The sequence below is a fragment of the Erpetoichthys calabaricus genome, chromosome 3 (genome assembly GCF_900747795.2).
Source record: "Erpetoichthys calabaricus chromosome 3, fErpCal1.3, whole genome shotgun sequence".
Classification (NCBI taxonomy): domain Eukaryota; kingdom Metazoa; phylum Chordata; class Cladistia; order Polypteriformes; family Polypteridae; genus Erpetoichthys; species Erpetoichthys calabaricus.
Window position 1 is genome coordinate 86,373,124 of NC_041396.2, and position 21,775 is coordinate 86,394,898.

The 21,775-nt window shown below is 39.9% G+C and overlaps 1 protein-coding gene across 1 annotated transcript in view; it reads right to left on the reverse strand.

Moving 5' to 3' along the window:
* Nucleotides 1-6,989: 6,989 nt before the first annotated feature.
* LOC114648165 (differentially expressed in FDCP 6 homolog) overlaps nt 6,990-21,775 on the reverse strand; it is a 133,574-nt gene continuing 118,788 nt past the window's right edge. The window contains exons 9-11 of the mRNA XM_028797037.2: nt 21,040-21,238; nt 20,180-20,270; nt 6,990-9,252 (exon numbers count right to left, since the gene is read on the reverse strand). Of these exons, the coding sequence (XP_028652870.1) occupies nt 9,083-9,252; nt 20,180-20,270; nt 21,040-21,238 (460 nt within the window). The 3' untranslated portion in view covers nt 6,990-9,082. The remainder of the gene's footprint in view (nt 9,253-20,179; nt 20,271-21,039; nt 21,239-21,775) is intronic.

Consider the following 21,775-nt stretch of genomic DNA (forward strand, 5'->3'; position numbering starts at 1 on the left):
GTAAAGTCGAAATCTGTTTAAGGCATTAAATTTAGAAAGAAACTCAGAGCTTGTTGTTTAGTATTAAGAATAGATGATGTCATCTCAAGGATCTAAGCTAAGTTTTCATAGTAGAAAAACATGGAAGCTAAGTCTTGTTTATGTGTGTGTAGATTTAATGCTGGATGTTAAATTTTGATTTTTTTTCTCCTGTCTTAGATTTCTGAAGGGCAGTCTGGTGGCACAGTGATTAGCACAGCTGTCTCACATTCCCAGTTCAAAACCCAACCCAATGACTGTAAACTGCATTGGTGACATGCACAGGTGAGTGTGTTATATGAAGCACTAATATTTCATCAACAGTGGTTTTTTTTCACTGATGCTGCAGTAATACACAGAAACTCTCCTTAATTCTGAATGGGATTAGAGAAGTTTAAAAATGAATAGATGGATCAATGGCTAGATTTCTGAAAAAGACTCCACAAATGTCTGCATGCAGTATGCACTCATCCACTCACTTTTAGGTCCACTTTATCCAATACTGGGGAGCGCATTGATGTTGTTGATATAATATGTGGAAAGATACTTTTAACATTTCTCTGTTTTACTGGCAATCTGGGCAGTGTTTGCAATGAAAACTCATTTTCTTTCTCTCTGTGTATAGACACAAGGTCCAAGCACATAGGCTTTTATTGAGAGGTGGGAAACTCTTTCCCTTCATTTCCCACCTGCATAACACAGTACAGCAAAGGTAAATACACACAGCACTTTCTTTCTCTTCTACTCTCTGTCTCTCTCACTACTTCCATCTCCACTCCTTCTACGGCAAGCTTTGTCCCTCTTCCTCCTGACTCTGGCTCCCTGAGTGAAGTGAGGTGGTCCCCTTTAGGCTGCACCTAAGAGCAATTCAGGTGGCCCATCAGCATTATCAGGATGTACTCCCAGGTGTGGTGGAAGCCCAATGTTGTAGGGCTCCAATGCTCCTGCAGCACCCTCTGGTGGCACCTACAGAACCCAACAGATCTGTGCCGAACTCCAGCTCCCCTGTAGCCCTGTGGGAATCTGAGGCACCACTGCAAACCTGGGGGCTGCCATCTAGCACTCCAGAGAAGGTAGTGCCCTGAGCAAAACTACTTCCCCAGTCCTTCTATTAAGGAGGCATCCCGCCTGGGAAAGAGCCCAGCCTCAGTCACAAATATATTTATATATATATATATATATATATATATACAGTCATATGAAAAAAGTTTGAGAACCCCTCTTAATTCTTTGGATTTTTGTTTATCATTGGCTGAGCTTTCAAAGTAGCAACTTCCTTTTAATATATAACATGCCTTATGGAATCAGTAATATTTCAGCAGTGACATTAAGTTTATTGGATTAACACAAAATATGCAATATGCATCATAACAAAATTAGACAGGTGCATAAATTTGGGCACCCCATCAGAGATATTACAGTACTGTGCAAAAGTTTTAGGCAGGTGTGAAAAAATGCTGTAAACAAAGAATACTTTCAGAAATACTGTATAATGATTGTTTATTGTTATCAATTTACAAAATGCAAAGTGAGCGAACAAAAGAAAAATCTAAATCAAATCAATATTTGGAGTTACTACCTTTTGCCTTCAAACCAGCATCAATTCTTATAAGTTCACTTGCACAAAGTCAGGGATTTTGTAGGATTATAGTTAGGTGTATGATCAACCAGTTCTACCAAACAGGTGCTAATGATCATCAATGTCACACTTAGGTTGAAACACAGTCATTAACTGAAACAGAAACAGCTGTGTAGGAGGCTTAAAACTGGGTGAGGAACAGCCAAACTCTGCTACCAAGGTGAGGTTGTGGAAGACAGATTCATATCATGGCAAGATTGAGCACAGCAACAAGACACAAGGTAGTTATACTGCATCAGCAAGGTCTCTCCCAGACAAAGATTTCAAAGCAGACTGGGGTTTCAAGATGTGCTGTTCAAGCTCTTTTGAAGAAGCACAAAGAAATGGGCAACATTGAGGATCGTAGACACAGTGGTCGGCCAAGGAAACTTAGTGCAGCAGATGAAAGACACATCAAGCTTATTACCCTTCGAAATCGGAAGATGTCTAGCAGTGCCATCAGCTCAGAACTGGCAGAAACCAGTGGGACCCAGGTACACCCATCTACTGTCCGGAGAAGTCTGGCCAGAAGTGGTCTTCATGGAAGAGTTGCAGCCAAAAAGCCATACCTCCGACGTGGAAACAAGGCCAAGCGACTCAAGTATGCACGAAAACATAGGAACTGGAGTGCAGAAAAATGGCAGCATGTGCTCTGGACTGATGAGTCAAAATTTGAAATATTTGGCTGTAGCAGAAGGCAGTTTGTTCGTCAACAGGCTGGAGAGCGGTACAATAATGAGTGTCTGCAGGCAACAATGAAGCATGGTGGAGGTTCCTTGAACGTTTGGGGCTGCATTTCTGCAAATGGAGTTGGAGATTTGGTCAGGATTAATGGTGTTCTCAATGCTGAGAAATACAGGCAGATACTTATCCATCATGCAGTACCATCAGGGAGGCATATGATTGGCCACAAATTTATTCTGCAGCAGGACAACGACCCCAAACATATAGCCAAAGTCATTAAGAACTATCTTCAGCGTAAAGAAGAACAAGAAATCCCGGAAGTGATGGTATGGCCCCCACAGAGCCCTGATCTCAACATCATCGAGTGTGTCTGGGATTACATGAAGAGACAGAAGGATGTGAGGAAGCCTAAATCCACAGAAGATCTGTGGTTAGTTCTCCAAGATGTTTGGAACAACCTACCGGCCGAGTTCCTTCAAAAACTGTGTGCAAGTGTACCTAGAAGAATTAATGCTGTTTTGAAGGCAAAGGGTGGTCACACTAAATATTGATTTGATTTAGATTTCTCTTTTGTTCATTCACTGCATTTTGTTGATTTGATGAAAATAAATGATTAACACTTCCATTTTTGAAAGCATTCTCTGTTTACAGCATTTTTTCACGCCTGCCTAAAACTTTTGCACAGTACTGTATATCAATACTTAGTTGAGCCTCCTTTTGCAAATATAACAGCCTCTGGACACCTCCTATAACTTTGATGAGTGTCTGGATGGAGGTATTTTTGACCATTATTTCATACAAAATCTCTCCAGTTCAGTTAAATTTGATGGCTGCCAAGCATGGACAGCCTGCTTCAAATGATCCCATAGATTTTCGATGATATTCAAGTCAGGAGACTGTGACGGCCATTCCAGAACATTGTACTTCTTCCTCTGCATGAATGCCTTTGTAGATTTTGAACTGTGTTTTGGGTCATTGTCTTGTTGGAATATCAAACCCTACATAATGTCAACTTTGTGACTGATGCTTGAACATTATCCTGAAGAATTTGTTGATACTGGGTTGAATTCATCCGACCCTCGACTTTAACAAGGGCCCCAGTTCCTGAACTAGCCACACAGTCCCACAGCATGATGGAACCTCCACCAAATTTGACGGTAGCTAGCAGGTGTTTTTCTTGGAATGTGGTGTTCTTCTTCTACCATGCAAATCACTTTGTTATGACCAAATAACTCAATTTTTGTCTCATCAGTCCAAAGCACTTTGTTCCAAAATGAATCTGGCTTGTCTAAATGAGCATTTGCATACAACAAGCAACTCTGTTTGTGGTGTGAGTGCAGAAAGGGCTTCTTTCTCATCACCCTGCCATACAGATGTTCTTTGTGCAAATTGCGCTGAATTGTAGAACAATGTACAGATACACCATCTGCAGCAAGATGTTCTTGCAGGTCTTTGGAGATGATCTGTGGGTTGTCAGTAACCATTCTCACAATCCTGCGCATATGCCGCTCCTGTATTTTTCTTGGCCTGCCAGACCTGGGTTTAACAGCAACTGTGCCTGTGGCCTTCCATTTCCTGATTACATTCCTTACAGTTGAAACTGACAGTTTAAACCTCTGAGATAACTTTTTGTAGTCTTCCCCTAAACCACAATACTGAACAATCTTTGTTTTCAGATCTTTTGAGAGGTGCTTTGAGGACCCCATGCTGTCACTCTTCAGAGGAGAGTCAAAGGGAAGCACAACTTGCAGTTGACCACCTTAAATACCTTTTCTCATGATTGGACACACCTGTCTATGAAGTCCAAGGCTTAGCGAGCTAATACAACCAATTTGGTGTTGCCAGTAATCAGCATTGAGCAGTTACATGCATTCATATCAGCAAAATTACAAGGGGACCCACATTTTTGTACAGCCAGTTTTTCACATTTGCTTTAATTTCATACAACTAAATACTGCGTCACTAAAAATCTTTGTTCGGAAAACACCCCAGTACTCAGATGTTCCTAGGAAATGAAAGAAATACCACTGTTATCTTTTTTTTTTTTTTGAAAGTAAATTATTATGCAGGCTGGTTGGGTTCCCAAACTTTTTCATATGACAGTATATATATATATATATATATATATATATATATATATATACACACACACACACATATAAGTATATAGTAAAAGTATACACTACATGTACATTATTCAATTTGTGGAACCCTGCCTTATCAAATTTTAGGGTCAGAGAGAATAAAAAACTAACCCAGGAGCATCAAACTTTCTTTCTTTGCAGTATGTGCACATGAACAAACCCAGAGTCACTCCTCGTGAGCCACTTAATCTAGCATGCATGTCTTTGAGTTGCCTTTCTACTTCTGACCCTGACTTGGAACCCCTACCTGCTACGTCATCAAATTTGTCATCTTTTTTCACTACAAAGAATGTGACCTTTGTGGCACTGTATCAAAAGCAACCAAAGGATTGTGCTGTCTGTGTTTTTTGTTTGGTAGGCAATGGTTTCACAGTAACACAAGAGATTCACTAGAGATGCCAGTTATAATGCATCTCTTATTAATTAAAATAGGAGTTTAAGATCCCGTGTAGTGCTCAGTTTGTTTCTTTCCTTGCCTAAAGTGACTAGATTTGAGTTGTGAATGATTGTTGGAAGCAAAATTAGTTTCCTCCCAAGCACTTACTACCCTGTATGACAGCATGAGAAGCTGAACAATATGGGAAGATGTCAGAGATGACCGACTATTGACTATTGAAGCATGTTAATATATTTGGTAAGGATTCCTCTTTGGTGTACGGTGTAAAAATACACCTGTCAAGCTTTAGTCTGTTTGGTAAGATGTAGTGTGTCGCATGGCAGCAGCTGTAGTTCTCCTCAGAGGGATGAAACAAATTGAGAATTTTTCATGAAAGTACACAAATTTTATCAATAGCTTTCTCATTCCAGAAAATGTTTGTTTTTCATCTTTCCCTGAGGAAAAACATAACATTCTTAGACTTGCTTTTATATATTATACTGTATATATATATAAAATACTGGATATAAGATAATGTGATAGCTACCAGAGTACTTACCTTACATTGGTATTTGATGTCCGGATTTTTCCAATGTGTTTGTTATGATGATGAAGCATCTGCTTATTTCCAGGCCCACCCTCCCTTAATCTGCATCTAGTCATTGGCGGTGTGACTGCAAAAGGATGTGTCCTTAGTTATTATTTATCACCCATAAATGGCTGCCTTTTTAATCAGGACCGGACACAATGTCATTTACATTTGAGGCAGGATACAGTTTAATGCCCAAAGCAGAGTGCAGTTTTGATCACACCCATGCCCGTGACAGGATGCACTTACAGTTTCAGTTGGGAGTAGTGACATTGCAATTTACAATCAGAGCCTGGGGGCAGTTTTGGTCACTAAAAAAAATGGACACTGTACGGCTTCAGTCACCACCAGTATCAAACAGAGCCTCATTCAAGACATGATGAAGTTTAATTTGCGATCAGCATTGGGCCCAGTACATGCTTGTTTGTGGGTGGGATACATTTGTCAGGGAAATGCTGCCATCTCAGTGAACTGAAAGCAGGCCTTCAAAAAGCAGGAACCCGTTGCCGAGTGTTCTGATATCTCCTTGTTTATGTTTTGACTAGCAGCAAGCACAAGGCCGGCATACTTCTTCATGTCAAGTCAGATGCTAGTGTCTGAGTCTTGGACTTCCAAGGTTTGTTATTGTTGTTACCCTGTTCTGTTCACATTTGCTCCCAGTGAATCACAGGTTTCTTTATATAATCCAGAAAAACTTCAAACACAACAAATATAAAGCTGAGCTTGCCCAAGACTGTCTGCGGTGTTTTCCTTTCTTTTTTTTTTGGCATATAAATCAGCAACATTCAAGAAAGGTCCTTAGTGCACTCTCCTTATATAATAGTTTTTCTCAGAGTACAGCAAACAGGACTACTTCAGTGAAGGAGTTCAATTTACAGCACATGTAAGAATTAAATTGAAAAAAATGCTCTGACCAGTATTTAATCACAGCTTCATTAATCTGAAGTGTTTTTTCTTTCTGATTATGACATATCTTGCTTATTTGCACAGATGATCTGTGGCAACAGAAAGAGCAGCACCCACCATGACCACACACTCAAAACCTACAGCTTACAGAATAAGGCACAAAATTGTGACCTTATTAGAAATGACATGCAAATAGCTTGTCTTCTTATCAGCTGCTTTCCTGCTTTGAAAGATGCCTCGTGCTGGTGCCTCAACTTCCTGCCAGACTTGCTGTGATCTTTCTGCACTGAGGTGGCCACATTTGTTAATACTCAATGACAGCTATTTAGTCAGTCATTTTCTGAAATTGTCTTTTCCATTACAGGGATGCAGGGAGACTTGGAAGGATGAGGCATTAGGTAGGAGACAGCCCTGAATGGGATGCCAGCCTATTACTGGGCACTTTTATGCACATACTGCTATGTTCATCCATCCATGATTGGTTTTGCTTAATCCAGTTCAAGGTCATGGGCACCAATGCCCCACTTAACATGTACAGTTTAGTCATCTGGGATAGAGATTAGGCCTGTTAACACATGAATTGTATCGCTATCTGAAATGGTCAAGTAGGACATCTCACACTTGCACTCATTCTCCTCTGGCCTTTTTTATCAAGTACAGTCATTTGCACCTTTATACACATTGTATTCTGTTGCTTTGTCTTGCACCATCATGTTGATATCACATTGTCAAGCACCTTATGAATTGCCCATGGTGACAGGTGCTGTATGTTCTGTAAAATGCAGTAGACTTCCACTAGTCAGTTTTTTTTTACCCTGGTTCCATTCTCTCTTAATCTCCTCAACACCATCTTGGCCTTAACTAATACCTTGTTTGAATCCCTGGTTGCGACGTTGATTCCTTGATGCCTGCACTCACATCTGTCATATGTATAAGCTGTTGAAAATCAGTCAGTTCACAAGCACACTTGCACTCAGTCTAAGCTCTTTATGTCACAACTCACAATGGCAAAGAAGATTTTGACACATCCCTAACCATAAAGAAATCCTCAGCCAGCAGAATCACCCATCTTCTGATATACTTAATCCAATTTAGGAGTGAAAGGGTGTGGGGATTTATCCTACCAGTATGGGAAACAAAACAGGAGGATCTGACCCTGGCTGGGACAACTTTTTAATGTCTGCATTTCTCTAACATGCTGTGAAGAACAAATTATTTAGCCTAGCAAACCTGGCACTCACTATGGGTGAACCTATGCCATAACTGTGCAACCCTCATTCCATCTTCCCTGTTCTCTTCTACTGGAATTGTGTGCTCATTCTTGGACTGACAAGTTCCACTCTATATACATTATGGCACTGCTCACTGACATTGATACTGTTTAAGGCTTATATCTCATCAACCAGAGTATGTCAGCAAGCATTCTAGTTTTTATAAGTTCTCCCAAACATGAACTACACGTTTGGCTCAGCGTAGCCATCTTCACACATTCCTGTGGAAATGAAGCCCAATGAGAATTTAGTTTGTCTAGATTTAGCAATGTTTAAATAAATTGTAACACTGTATGGGAATTGCTCAGGTAGGAATTACCAAACAGATCATCTTAAGTGAGAGTACACATTGAACATTGTTTTGGGTAACGGCAAAGTAACATTGCTTATTTAGTCAACTACCTGTATCACTATGCATGCCATTTCTAATAATAGCAAATCCGTTCTCTCTTATTCCATCTGAAAAATAAATCAGCTGTTAATGGCTCAAGACACTTTTACAGGAATATGCTCAACCATGGCACTGTCCTGATTCCCAACTCCAAAAGCATGTTCTAATTTTGCCTCCATCTCTACACCAGTTTTGCCTTAGGAATATTGCCACCAACCTTACAACTAGTTTTCTGCTGAAGTCTATTCTCTCATATTTAAGAATGCACCTTCTAGTGCCGGATTAACATTTTAGAATCGGTCTGGGGCAGAAATTCCTGTGGAGCGGATGATCAGGGAAATTTTGACCCTGTCACTAACTCTTAATGCACCCCACTTCCATAATAAGTTATAGTTCTCTCAGCTAAATGACAGCATGTTGGTATAAGCATGCCCAGGAATCAATTATATACTGACCTACTCATGAGGGGATGTGGAAAGGGATGAGTTTTGTCAAACCCCCCAACTCTATGTACCAAAAGACTTCCTTTTACTCAACCCAATTCAGTCCCACCCTATCCCACAATTGACCTTAAAGACTACTGACAATGTCACTTTTGCAGGAGGATAAGAAATCTATAGACAGAAAGGCAGACATTAAGGTGTGTAGCGTCTGTTGTCTTTTTTATAAGAACATAATGGAAATTTAAACATTGTGACAGAGGCTTATATGATTTGTGTATTTGCACATCACTGATGTTTGCTTCTTTTCTTGCTGTGCTGATACCTGTCCACATAAAATGGTGGGAATAGTAAAAGTCTCCTCTAGAAAAACATCTGTACGTAAATGTATTGGAGAAATGGGCTTCTGGTGTAGAACCCCTGCTTCAGATGAATAAACATGTACACCACAATATCTGGTAAAGTGAGCCCCCAGAGTAAAAAGAGATCTCCCCAAGTATGTTCTTCATGTTGATTTCAAAATGCTCAGTGGAGGCTCTATGGAGGGTGCAGTCCTGCGGCCAGATGAAAGGCCAGTCCAGAGGGATCTCATGAGAAGTTTTAGGGTGTCGAGACTCAAAGGTCCTGGACGTTTATTTCTTTGTCTTAGTTTGTGTCCATTACCTCCTCTGATGCTTGGGAGAAGCGCCGAGCCACCTCACGCACTATGTTTTCCTTGCTCTCACTCTCATTTTCCTGGGATTTCTGACGTAGCTTCAGCCCAGGGTCTTTCTGCATGGGGACACGAAAACTTCCAATGCTTGGGGACTTCTTGTCTATATTAAGTAAAAAAGAAGAGAAGAAAATAAATAGAAGGAATAAAATACATAGAAGCAACCAGAATAAAATTGGGTGTTCCCTGGAAGCGACATTAACTGTCTGTGCCGCAAAGTGGCACCTGCTCCCTAGAACATTCACTCTGTGCCAGATTTCTCCAGTCAAAAATATAAATATCCTGGGCCCACCCCAGTGTGCTGTGTCCATATGAAATGCATATTTAAACACAAGAAGAAAAAAATGAAAAATAACACCTTTTATTGTTTCCAATGGTAAATGTATAAATAACTAGGATTCATTTATTTCTGTAGGCAAAAAATAAATAATATGTGTCATATTATTTCTGAATATACCATTCAGTGGAAAATTAATTTGACCACATAACTCTTGTTTTTTAGCACAGAAAGGAAAAGGTGTATTTTTGTGTGTTTTGAGCAGTTATTGCCATTTTGTGAACACAATGATATAGGATACAATGACACCCCCCAGGCCCACCCCATCCTGTCTCTCCACTACCGGAGGCTCCATTGTCATCCTTAGGCAGTGACGCCTAGTTCACCTTCTGCCTCTGCTGTATTTACACAGAAATCCCTAGAGATGTGGGAAATTGTGCTGTTAGCGTATCTTTGTACGTGTGTGTATGGTGGGGGGAGTAAGGATGGTTTATGAGTGCATGAGGTTGCTTTTGTGTGGGTGTTGTTAGTGTGTAATTGCATACATGTGTGTAGTTGTGCGTAAGTATAAGTGTGTGTGCTTGCATTTGCATTTGAAAACTTATCATTCATTGATTTTCTGAGCCCATTTGCAGAGACACAGGGAGTGAAGACAGTTTCAGGAGCAACATGTGCAAGGATGGAACCGACCCTGGATGAGATAGCAGTTCACCATAGAACACACCCTATATATGATGTAGATTGTGTATCTGTGTGTTGAGGGGCCTGTATTAATGTGTGTATGCTGTTTGCTATATAAAGGTGGTGTTGCAAATTAACCTAATATGGACATCTGTGAATTGTGAGAAGGAAGCCAAACAGTATAACTAGCTCCTTCAAGTCTTTATCCATCACATAGTTGATGACAAGTAAAAACTTTTCAGCAAGACTGGACACAGAGCATGCTACAACCTGGGTGTATATAGGGTGGTCCAGATCTAACTATGCAACTTTTAATGCAATGCAATAATTGCATAATTAGATCTGGACCACCCTGTACATTTTGTATTCGTATAATGTGTGCCAGAGATGGAATGGGAAGATTAGAGTATGAGTGTGTGCTTGTATATCTGCACATTGTTATGTATTTGTTTTGATGGTAAGGGATCCTCGTAGTAGACTTCTGCACCAAGAATAACATTAAGCTGGTCAAACAATAAATACATATAGTGCTTTAATTAACAAAATTGTAAAGTTGGGGGCCAAAACAATATACTGGCTAACCAAAGAACAAAACAACACATTTGCTGTCTTTTTGGGCTTTACAGTGAAGATGCTGAACCCTTTCTACCAGATGAAGTAACTGAAATGTACTGCTACACTCCCTTCTTTTCTTTCCAACTGTCACTCCCTCTCTGTCTTTCCATGGATGCTAGCTTCTCTTCCTCTTACCAGCTGATCCCTCTCCAGAGGCCAGGAGTTGTGACCAGAAAACAAAATTGCCAAAAAGGGACAGGCAAAAATCACAGGCAAAGGGTCAAAACACCAAAAAACTAAAATTATAGTCAAAAAGTCATTAAAGCTGTCTTGTAGTTTTTCTCTTCTAATGCTATGCAAATGTACTTGCTTTTTGTTAAGCATTGAGATAACATACTGGAAAAGGTCACTCTATATACCAGTGCTAAAAGAGGGAGATATAAGAGTATGCACATTATCACACAGAATTTCCAGATATTCATGCTGGATTTAGGAAAAGCCAAGGCATAAGAGATAATCATTTCTGATGCACGCTGGTTAATTGAAAATGCCAAGGAATAACAGAAGGAAGTTAATATGTGCTTCATTGATTACAGCAAGGCTTTTGATTGCATGATCACATCAGATTATGTAACATCCTCAAGAAAATGGCTATACCTGAACCTCTTGTTGTCCTCATACAGAACCTAACACTAGGCAAGAAGCAACTAACTGAGGATGGAGAAAACGACTAGTTCCAAATCAGCAAGGGAGTTAAGACAATGTTGCATACAGTTGCAATATCTATTCAAATTATATGCTTAACCTATAATGAGAGAAGCTGGGCTAGAAGAAGATGAACATGAATTTAAAACTGATGGAAGAAACATCAACAACCGTTGATATGTGGATGATACCACACAGATAGCGGAAAATGAAGAGGACTTACACACCCTTATAATAAAAGTAAAGGAACAAAGTGAGAAGATGGGACTACAGCTTCAACTTCTTCTAGCCCAACCTCCTCAATGTTCTCACTATGTGATCCCTGCAGGATATCCCAGACTGTAGTTCCAAAGCAGTCTCTCAGAGCATGCTCTGCCTCAGGGGACCACTTCCTGAATGAGTGTGTGGTTGTAGGTAGCTCCCTCACTCTTGGTTTGTAGTGAGGCTGAAGCAGAACCAGGTTATAATCTGCTTTCCCAAGTGCAGGCAGCGGGGTGGCGCTGTATGCATCCTTAACGTTTGCATGCAGTAGGTCAATAATCCTATTTCCCCGGGTGTTACAATCCACATACTGGGAGAAGGCAGGTAATGTTTTGTCCAGTGTCACATGGTTAAAGTCTCCAGCGATTAGCACAAGCGCCTCAGGGTGCTGTGTTTGTAGTTTAGCAACAGCAGAGTAGATAATGTCACCCGCTATCTCCACGTCCGCACGAGGAGGGATGTAAACAATAACGTGTCCAAACTCTCTGAGCAAGTAATAGGAACGCAGACTTATGGCCAACAGTTCGATGTCCCTGCAGCAAGTGGAGATTTTGACATTTACATGTCCAGGATTGCTAGTAGGTTATGGCCAGGTCTCCCATGTACTCGAACATCCATGTTGCCAGTCTCTTCTTTAGAGGGGCATCTGTAGCTATGTAATGGATGTTTTAAAAAGGCAACATTGTCCCATTTCTTTATTTTTGAGACAATGTGATTACAACACCCTAAAACCTCCCCACCCAACTGTGGTCAGGATATGTCCAACCTGTCGTCTTTCCTTTGTGACCTTCCATTCATTACTAACAGAGGGTCAGGTATTTCTATAACATGCTGAGTTACCTACCCTTAGTCTGCCTGAGGAACATGGAACTTCTGCTCACATCACATCTAACTTGTGCGGGTACTCCTGAATATCACCCTTTAAGGGCTTCCTACACCCATAAGGGGCATTCTACACTCTATCGGCTCCCTTGTTTCTTCACTGGCATGACTACATCATCTCCCACTATCTGTGCTGTTTTCAATATTTTAAAAAAATGTACATACTGTAAACAGTATATCTGTGTTTGAATGTGCGTTACTGTTTGTTTATATCTATGTAGGATTGTACATTGAACTTTGTATATGACTGTGTAAGTGTGTATGTCCATTTATCTAAATGTTTGGGTATATACTGTATATGTGTGTGTGTACTTGTGTAAGTGAGACTTTATCACAGCCTGTGTATGATAATCAATGTTTCTGTATATCCATTATTGTACATATGCATATGCATGTAACATGAATGTTTACTTGTTCAATATATATATATATATATATATATATATATATACTGTATGCAGGTGTCTACCTTTGTGTATGCATTGTTATATATAAATGTGCACCAGTGTTTGTATGAATCAGAGGCTATTTACGTAGGAGTGTGTGTACCTATTTTTATAGGACTGTGACTGTATTAGTGCATATTGCTCAACCTGGAAAAAAAATGAGCTTCTTGTGATCCCAGGTAGCCAGCCTGTTTCACTGTCACTAATACCTGCCAAATCTATATACAACCTTGGGGTGGTAATTGATGAGCAGCTATCTTTTTCTGACCACATTTCTACTATTTCTCGTTCATGCAGGTTCACGCTGTACAACATCCGCAAGATCAGGCCTTATCTGACAGAGTACGCAACACAATTTCTGGTTCAGGCTCTGGTCTTGTTGAGGCTGGACTACTGCAACTCACTTTGGCAGTAGTACCCGCATGTGCTATCAAGCCACGGCAGATGGTTCACAATGCAGTGGCCTGTCTTGTATTTAACCAGATGAGACGGGCATATGTGACTCCTCTCTTCAAGTAGCTACATTGCCTCCATGTAGCAGCACACATTAAGTTCAAATTCCTGAATCTTGTCTCCAGAGTCATCAATAGGTCAGCACCTGCATATATGGAGACACTGGTGAGTTGCTGCGCTTTTTCTCGCCCATTCAGGTCTGCCAGTAAACGGCGTCTGGTGATGCCATCTCTGCGTGGTATCAAGTCTCAATCCAGACTCTCTTCCTGTGTAGTTCTGAACCGGTGGAATGGGCTACCCACCTCCATCCGTACTGCTGACTCCCTCAATGTATTAAAGAAGCAATTGAAAACCTACGTGTTCTGTGAATATCTGTCTAATTGATTGAAGAGAAGAAAAAATCTTTTACAGGGGGTCCTCGGGTTACAACACAGTTTTGTTCCTACAACAGTGATGTAACCCGAATTTTGGTGTAAGTTGAAACACTCCCTAGCCTAAGTCACTTACCTATCCTAACACATTTGCAAAATCATAATCTAGAACATAACAACACAACTAAGCCACAGAAAAAGGAATAGGACATAAATATACTGTACTGTACACTGTACTGTAGTAACAGAAAAAATGACAAAAATGAGTGTAAAAAATATTCCTTACATTTATTTCTTCTGATCTCTTTACAATGTCTAATTTCACTTCCATCGTGATGGCTTTCCTCTTCTTCGAAGCACTACCATCTGAAGACTCTGACTTTCATTTAGGAGCCATGATAAGGGCCACAAAGTCGCCAAACAAAGTAACACAAATGGAACACTTCCGCTGCACACAACCAAACTAGTTCGACCACATAGTCTGTAAGTATGACTCTAATGGCATAAGTTGAAACACTCACATCAAAGTTTTTATGGGAGTGAGCATTGTAAACTCGAAACGTCTTATGTTGAGACGTTGTAACTCGAGGACCCCCTGTATATTGTTTGTTAACTTTCAGAGTAACAGTAACAGTTCAGCCACAACCTCTGGAAATAAATTTGGCTCCAGATTAGTCTTAGAAGAGCAGAATTCTTTGAAATACAATTTTAGGTAAGTCAAAAGCAAAAAAAAACTTTCTCAAGCTCTGCCCCTTTACTGACATCTAAACAATGGTTTTAGTGAGGGGACAATGCCATGTTGTGCCACTGACTAAGCTTTCCTGCAATCACAGCAGAACCTATTGTTCATAACAGACAGGGCGAGTTGAAAGTGAGTCTGCAAACTCAGAGAAGTAGTGGTTCACAAAACAAAAAAAAAATCTTAGTCCTACTGGGAAAGTCAATACAGGGTGTTATTACTCATCGTCTACATGAGAGCTTAAAACCAGATACCAGTCTCTTCATATCTTCAGAGGCAGCATCCATTCTGAAATCTCAGCCAATGTGTGAATGGTGTCTGTATGTTTTCCTCCCATATCTTAACCTAACAGGTGAGTTAAAATTGACCTTATATAAGTATGTATGTGGGCATGTGTGTGTATGTATGTGTATTCTGATTTGTGGGTTTTGCAGCCTGAGATGCACATAGAAATGTATATATGTACAGTATGTAGGATTACCCAAAGACATTACATTGCACTATGTAAGGAGATTTACTACTCCAAATGCTGCAATGTAAAATAAAGACTAAACTTAAGGGATTTTTAACATACCCTGTTGTATGTTATTATTATTTGGGAGTTTTGGAATATTCAGATTTCGATTCTTTGTATATTTTTGGGGATAACTTAGCTTTTAGATCATTATTATTGTTATATTATGTAACTTTCGATCCCACTTAATCCAGATCAGAGTTGTGTTTGGGGTTGGTTGGTCTTGAGCCTTACTCAGCTAGCATAGACGCAAGACAGGAACAAACCCCGAACAGGGTGCAAGTCCATCTCAGGGTGAACACACACACACTGTGGCAGGCCGCTGGGGGTAGTACCCAGCCGGGATGCCTGAGAGGACCGCAGGAAGGCTTGCGCTTCCTCCAGACCACGAGGGGGCGACCGCCCTGGTTGTGTTGGGGACCACGGGTGCAGGGCTTGGAAGCCCAACCCTGTAGGGGCCTGTGGTCACCGCCAGGGGGCGCCCCGGTGCCTAGATAGCCCTGGACCTCAGCACTTCTGCCACATCCGGAAGTGCTGGGGGGAAGAAGAACGGGGACACCTGGAGTCCTTCTGGGTGCGCAGCCGACACTTCCGCCACACAGGGAAGTATTGATGGAGAAGTGTCGGGAAGCACCTGGAGCCCATCCGGGTGTGCATAAAAGGGGCCGCCTCCCTTCAGACAGGGACTGGAGTCGAGCGGAGGTGGACAAGAGTCCTGTTGGAGAGGAGTGGAGGTGGCCTGAAGAAGGCAGGCACTGGAGAGAGAGGCCTGGACTTTGGGGGATTGGTGCTGGAGGCACTGGGTTTGTGCTTTAAAATATTGTGCATACTGTAAATAAACGTGTGCTGGGTGACAAATTGATGTCCGTCTGTTTGTGTCCAGGCTGCTTGCCACAACACCCATACACCAGACACACACTAAGGCCAATTTAACATCACCAATTCACCTAACATGCATGTTTATGGACAATGAGAGCACCCAAAACCAGCCCACACAGACACTGGGAAAACAAGCAAACCCCAAACAGGGAGGACTCGGGACATGAACCCAGGTCTCAATACTATGAGGCAGCAGAGCTACCACTGCACCATCATTATCGTTTAACGTCATATTTTTGGTATTACTGTATCACCATTCTGTTTGTTGTTTCAAACTGTGGCTCCTACCATTTTGTATATTTTTGAGTGGACACGACATACCAGTGCTACTACATGGTGATCGGAAGTAAGAAAAAAAAACAAAACAAAAAAAAGACTATTAGCGTTTCTTGTTGATTTCAAGAATTAGAGCAATCGTGAATCTCTTTTTTAAATTTTTTGCATTCCATATGGACTTTTGACAATCACATTTTTCTTTGACTTCCTGGCTATTTGATCACTTTTTCTGTTTTGACTTTTCACCCTCTGGCCCAACACCTAGCTGCCAAAACTTTTGGCTTGCAGTTTTCCCAATAGGCAGAACAATGGACAGGTTCAAAGAAAGGGGTTATACGGTATAAAGCGAAATCTGGTTGACTGTTGTATAAAGCACATTTTAGTAGTTTTAACTAAGAATGCATTATATACAATGCAGACTGACTGATTTTTTCTAGTAGGTTATGCTTGTGCATAGTATGAAGTGTTCTTTATAAAATAAAAACTGCATGACTGATTTTGTAAAGCATTTTTAGACAATGTCCACTGTAAAAGGTAACGTAAAGAATGATTTCTGGGCAACTAGTGAGTACTTCTGCCAAAATCTTGGTATTTAGATTTAAAATGGAGACTGGCCAGTAAAAGTCTGAATTTAAAAGAGTTTTCTTTTTTTAAGGTATATTACTTGAGAGGTCCAGAAAATCATGTATGGAAGTGAATATTCCCCAAAGCCTCACAGAATATTAACAATTTAAGTAGTGAAATTTTGGAGGATTTTTTTTTATATAAAATTCTATCAGATATACATGACGTAAACTAATTAAATGTGCTAATAATGGTCACCTGTTAAAGGCACTGTAAAGATGAAGACTAACAAATATGATTATTAAAGCATTTTGTTGTAGAGATCAATATGAAATGAACTATGTAAAAAGGGTTGTCTGACTTGATTTTTTAAAGTACTGTAGTTTGTAACCGTTCATTTTTTGATAGGCTCAGTATAAAATAAAGACAAATAAATTTAAATACAATAGATTAATTGGATTTGTATACAGCTCTGTGGCACTTTTAACTATGAAAGGCTCTATAGCAGCGGAGTCAGTAGAGTTTTTATCGCCCGTGTCACACATGTGTGCATGGGAGGCAGCTAAAGGGCTTGAATGAGGGCAATTCCAAATCAGACCGGGATGTGGCAGAGTGCACTGATTCTTTTTCTTGCATTTCTGCAGACCGTTCACGGGAAACTCTGCCTGACCCTGTTGACGTCACTTCCGGATCTAAACCTGTGGATGAAGACCTTTCTGGTTCCCGGCCCCCTTGATGTTATTTCTGGGTCTGAGCCTATGGATGAAGATCCTTTTGGTCCCGGCCCTTTTGATGTCACTTCCTACACTGGCCTTTAAAAGCCTCCACCTTTCCCCTATCCCCTCGGTTAGTCTTAGTCTCAGTTAGACTCTGATTTATGCACATCAGTTCTATCACTTATTTTAATTTTGCAGCCAGGAAAATAATATACAGGTGGCTGTCCCAAACCTTACTATGGCTCTTGGTCGAGTTTGTGACACCCGGAACAATCTTTGAGTTTGACACTCCCCAGCCCCCTTATGAAATAAAACAGAATATATATACAAAACATGAAAATGATTGAAATTTTAACTGTGTTTTTAATTATTAATTATGATTGAGGTATTTCAATAATATCCCTCCATTCTTTTTTAATACATCTTCCCTCACCTTTTTCTTTTTTCTAAAAGCAGGACAGCACTCTTTTGTTTGCTTCATCTTGAGACTGAGAGAATAATAAAATATTAATAATGAGATTGAAGGGTTCGTCCCTTTCGGTTGGAATAAGTCAATGGAGAGAGTCTTCAGTCAGAGTAAGTTGGCAAAATGGTCAAGATTTGCATTTGTAAAATGTGACTTTGCAACCTACGTTTTTGTAACAGTTTTTAAACATTACAAATGGTGTCATTTTGACATAGATAACACACATTAGCTTGCCAAAACCCTATCAAACAAAATTGTCAAAAAAGTCTAAAAAGTATAGTACTAAAGTTTATTAAAAAATACCACCCATAAAAAAGTGTTGCCCAGTGCGGACTGCCCCCTCCACCCCTCACTAGCTATGCCAGTGCTCTACAGGAAATACAGGCAGCATGATTTGAAATACAGAGGACCTGGCAATAGTGCTTAATGTGACAGGTAATGGATAAAATAAATACTGGCCGAAATGTTTTGTAAACTTATTGTAATACTGGTAATAGTATGAAATGCTCCATGTAATTTTCAGTCAACAATTAATAGTGCATTTCCTTGTTAAACTAACCCAGTCTCCACACTGCTGTACTCCCTCTCTGCTTTCTAGCAAAAAAACAATCACATCTGAGTGACTAGTTCCTTTTTTATTTTTCATGAAAGCATATAAAAAACACAGTCAAAGAGGAAGAGTCTGGTTATTAACCTACATGAACATTGTTTGGTTTATGGGTTTTCCTGTACTAGCAGCTTAAATCTAAATGCAGTATTTATCAACTGCATGCAGTCAGTACAGCAAAGTAAATCAATGAACAGAAGATGGCCTCTGTCAAAAATGGTGCCACTTTTGTTTAAATTCTGCTCCACAAATTATTCTGTAATGCCATATCCCTGGAAGTACTAAATTCATGCATGTATTTTTATGTGCGTAGCATCTAGCTTTAGTGTTACAACCCTGCAGGCCCAATCTCTAATCGGGACTCACTTCTACGTGCACATCCTTCTCATATTCACAATATTTTAGATTTTTCTTTAGACTTTCTTCATCTAACTTTCCAAGAAGGTGGAACATGTCCCCACCTTTTACTTCAATTTCATAGGATTGACAGCTTCTATTGAAGTGGATAAAGTCCCAAACAATATCCAATCAACATAAAGTCATGTCCATTTTCTCAATGAAACCTTCATAAACACCCACTTAACTACACAAACATGGGTCTCTACTACATTTTAAATTAAAGTTATGCCCCTGCACCTTGAGTCCAAAGACTGGCATTTACTTAAGCTGGATGTTGTAAATAGTTCAGGTGTGAATGAATGTGACCCATTCAGCATCTGGTTCTAACTTGAATACGTTTCTCATTTCTTGAACTAAAAAACAAAAAGGAACATATATTCTTTTTTATCGTAGAATTATTATTATTATGTTTAAAGATAGCCTTTGTCAGGTCCATTCATTCATGACCATATCAGGGGAGTCCTTATACAAATTTGGCTGCATCCCAATCAAAAAGTAAATGATTTAAGGGAGAACCCATGCAACCTCAATCATTTAGTCATTTAACTACATCTAATATGCCCTGCATAAGTAATATCTTCATGAGGACCCTTACTTATTACTGGTGTGACTGTATGACATGGATGTGTAGAATTCATGAAAGACTTTGCAGCACTCACCTAGGCTATACGCTCCCTGCTCTGTAACAATGCCTACTTGGTCTGTACTTAATTTGTCTTTACATATGACCAACTGCATTTTTCCACTTTGGATAAATAAAGAAAGGAGATTTACATGGGCATACTTCAGTTTCTAAAATCAGCTTTTTTCTTTTACGAGTTTGTCATATTTTCAGCATTTATGCCTCTGAAATACTATAGGATATCAAGCCTGTGACTCCCCATTCTCCTGTTCTCTATTATTCCACTCAAGCATTCATGTACACCCAAAAGAAGCAGTGGCTTCTCAAGCAGCGTTCACTCTTGTACTGTAATTCTAATTCACATGACGTTTTCCAGAAAGCAAGACTGAGTTTACCTTTATATTTGCACTTAGTCATGTCCATTTGAACTAATCCATCACTTTAAGAATATAGTGCAAGCACAACATAAACATGCACACTAGCAAATGTAGGATGCAAGAGAGCCTAGTACTCCACATTGAATGATGGTGCTGTATCTGAGACAAAGTTGTAGACTTTGTGTATCATTTCTTTTAATGGGAAATGCTTATATTCTTATGATTTTGTAACATGCTTACCTCCTGGGCCTATGGGGTGCATTAGTCTGTTCATTTGCACATTCCAGTGTTTGACGTTGGTACTGGCTTGGCGAAGTTTCCTCTGGGCAGCCTGGGTACAGGTGCAGAACAGCAACAGAAAAAATAAAAAACAACAAAGTAGGAAGACATAAGGGAAGAGGTAAAAGTTGCACATTATAAAACAGTGAAGGTGTCAGCTTTTATAAGGTAAAGCTAGAGCAGGGGTGGGCAATGTCGGTCCTGGAGAGCCGCAGTGACTACAGGTTTTTGTTCCAGCACAGTTTCTTAATGAGAGGTCAATTACTGCTGATGAAGCACTTATTGTTAAGTGACATTTTGATGCTTCATTTTAGGGGTCTTGCTTGTTAAGGTTCCTCACCATTATTTGCTTATTTCAATTTTAAACAGCTGCATTCTGTGTTTTAATGGCTCCTTATTAGCAGCAAGATGTAAATGACAAAGGAGCTAGCAGTTTTCCATCTGACTTGTTTCCATTTACATCTGTGTGTGTTCATCATGCACTGTTTGATTTAATAAAACAATAGAAAAATGTGACAGACTGAAAATTATACTATTTAGGCTTCAAATCATTTGGATGATATCCTTGGAAAGGAAAAAACCTACGATATTAGAACCTTACATTGCGGACTAACTAGCCATAACATTAAATAAGGTCTGAGATTTGCAAGGATTGGTTTCTAACTAAGCAACTGGGTTGGAATGAAAACCTGTAGCCACTGCAGCTCTCCAGAACCGACAGTGCCCATTATTGAGCTAGAGTATGAATTTATTTGAGAAGCTACTTCTGTGAGCATATGGTATGGCAACTGAGGACTCTTCTGTGTTGAGGACTTTCTCACCATGACATCCATGTCGACTCTCTGTCTGTTCACTCTCACTTCCTCTAGCTGCCGCTGAGCTTCCTCCAGAGCTCTGGTTTTGGTTTCCATCTCCTGTTTCAACTCTTGCTTCTCACGCTGAGTTTTTAGGATATATTCCTCCTGTTCTTCCTTCATCAGCATCAACTGCTTCAGCTTCTCCTCCTCCTCAGCTAGAAGCCTTCAAAGATAGAGATGACAATATGCTAATTAGGAGTTTTTTTCATACTTGGTACTTTCATATACTGTCCCACATCAAATTGGTATACTGTATCAAACCAAAACATCTTCCTGGCACTTTTCAAAACAAATACACTTGCTTCGGCCTATCAGAAAATCTCTGCATTGTCCATCGACATGAAACTTTTTTTTGCAGGTTCTGATCAAAAAAAAAGGGCCACCACTAACTTTCACCTTAAATAGTAACTTACAGTTAAGTGTACCTCCACAACTCTAGAAAATGATATTTTTTATAAATATATGTCCAGATGAAGACTGTTCAGTTCAGGGCCTGCAATATATATATATATATATATATATATATATAGATATATATATATATATATATATATATATATATATATTTTCAATGATTTCATAATGGAAACAGTAAATTCAGAGACCTGATGATTGTATACAGTATATTAGACCTCCAATACAATCTTTAGGGGATACTTAGGCCATATCATGCAGCAGAGCCGGCGCTAAGCTAAAGGCT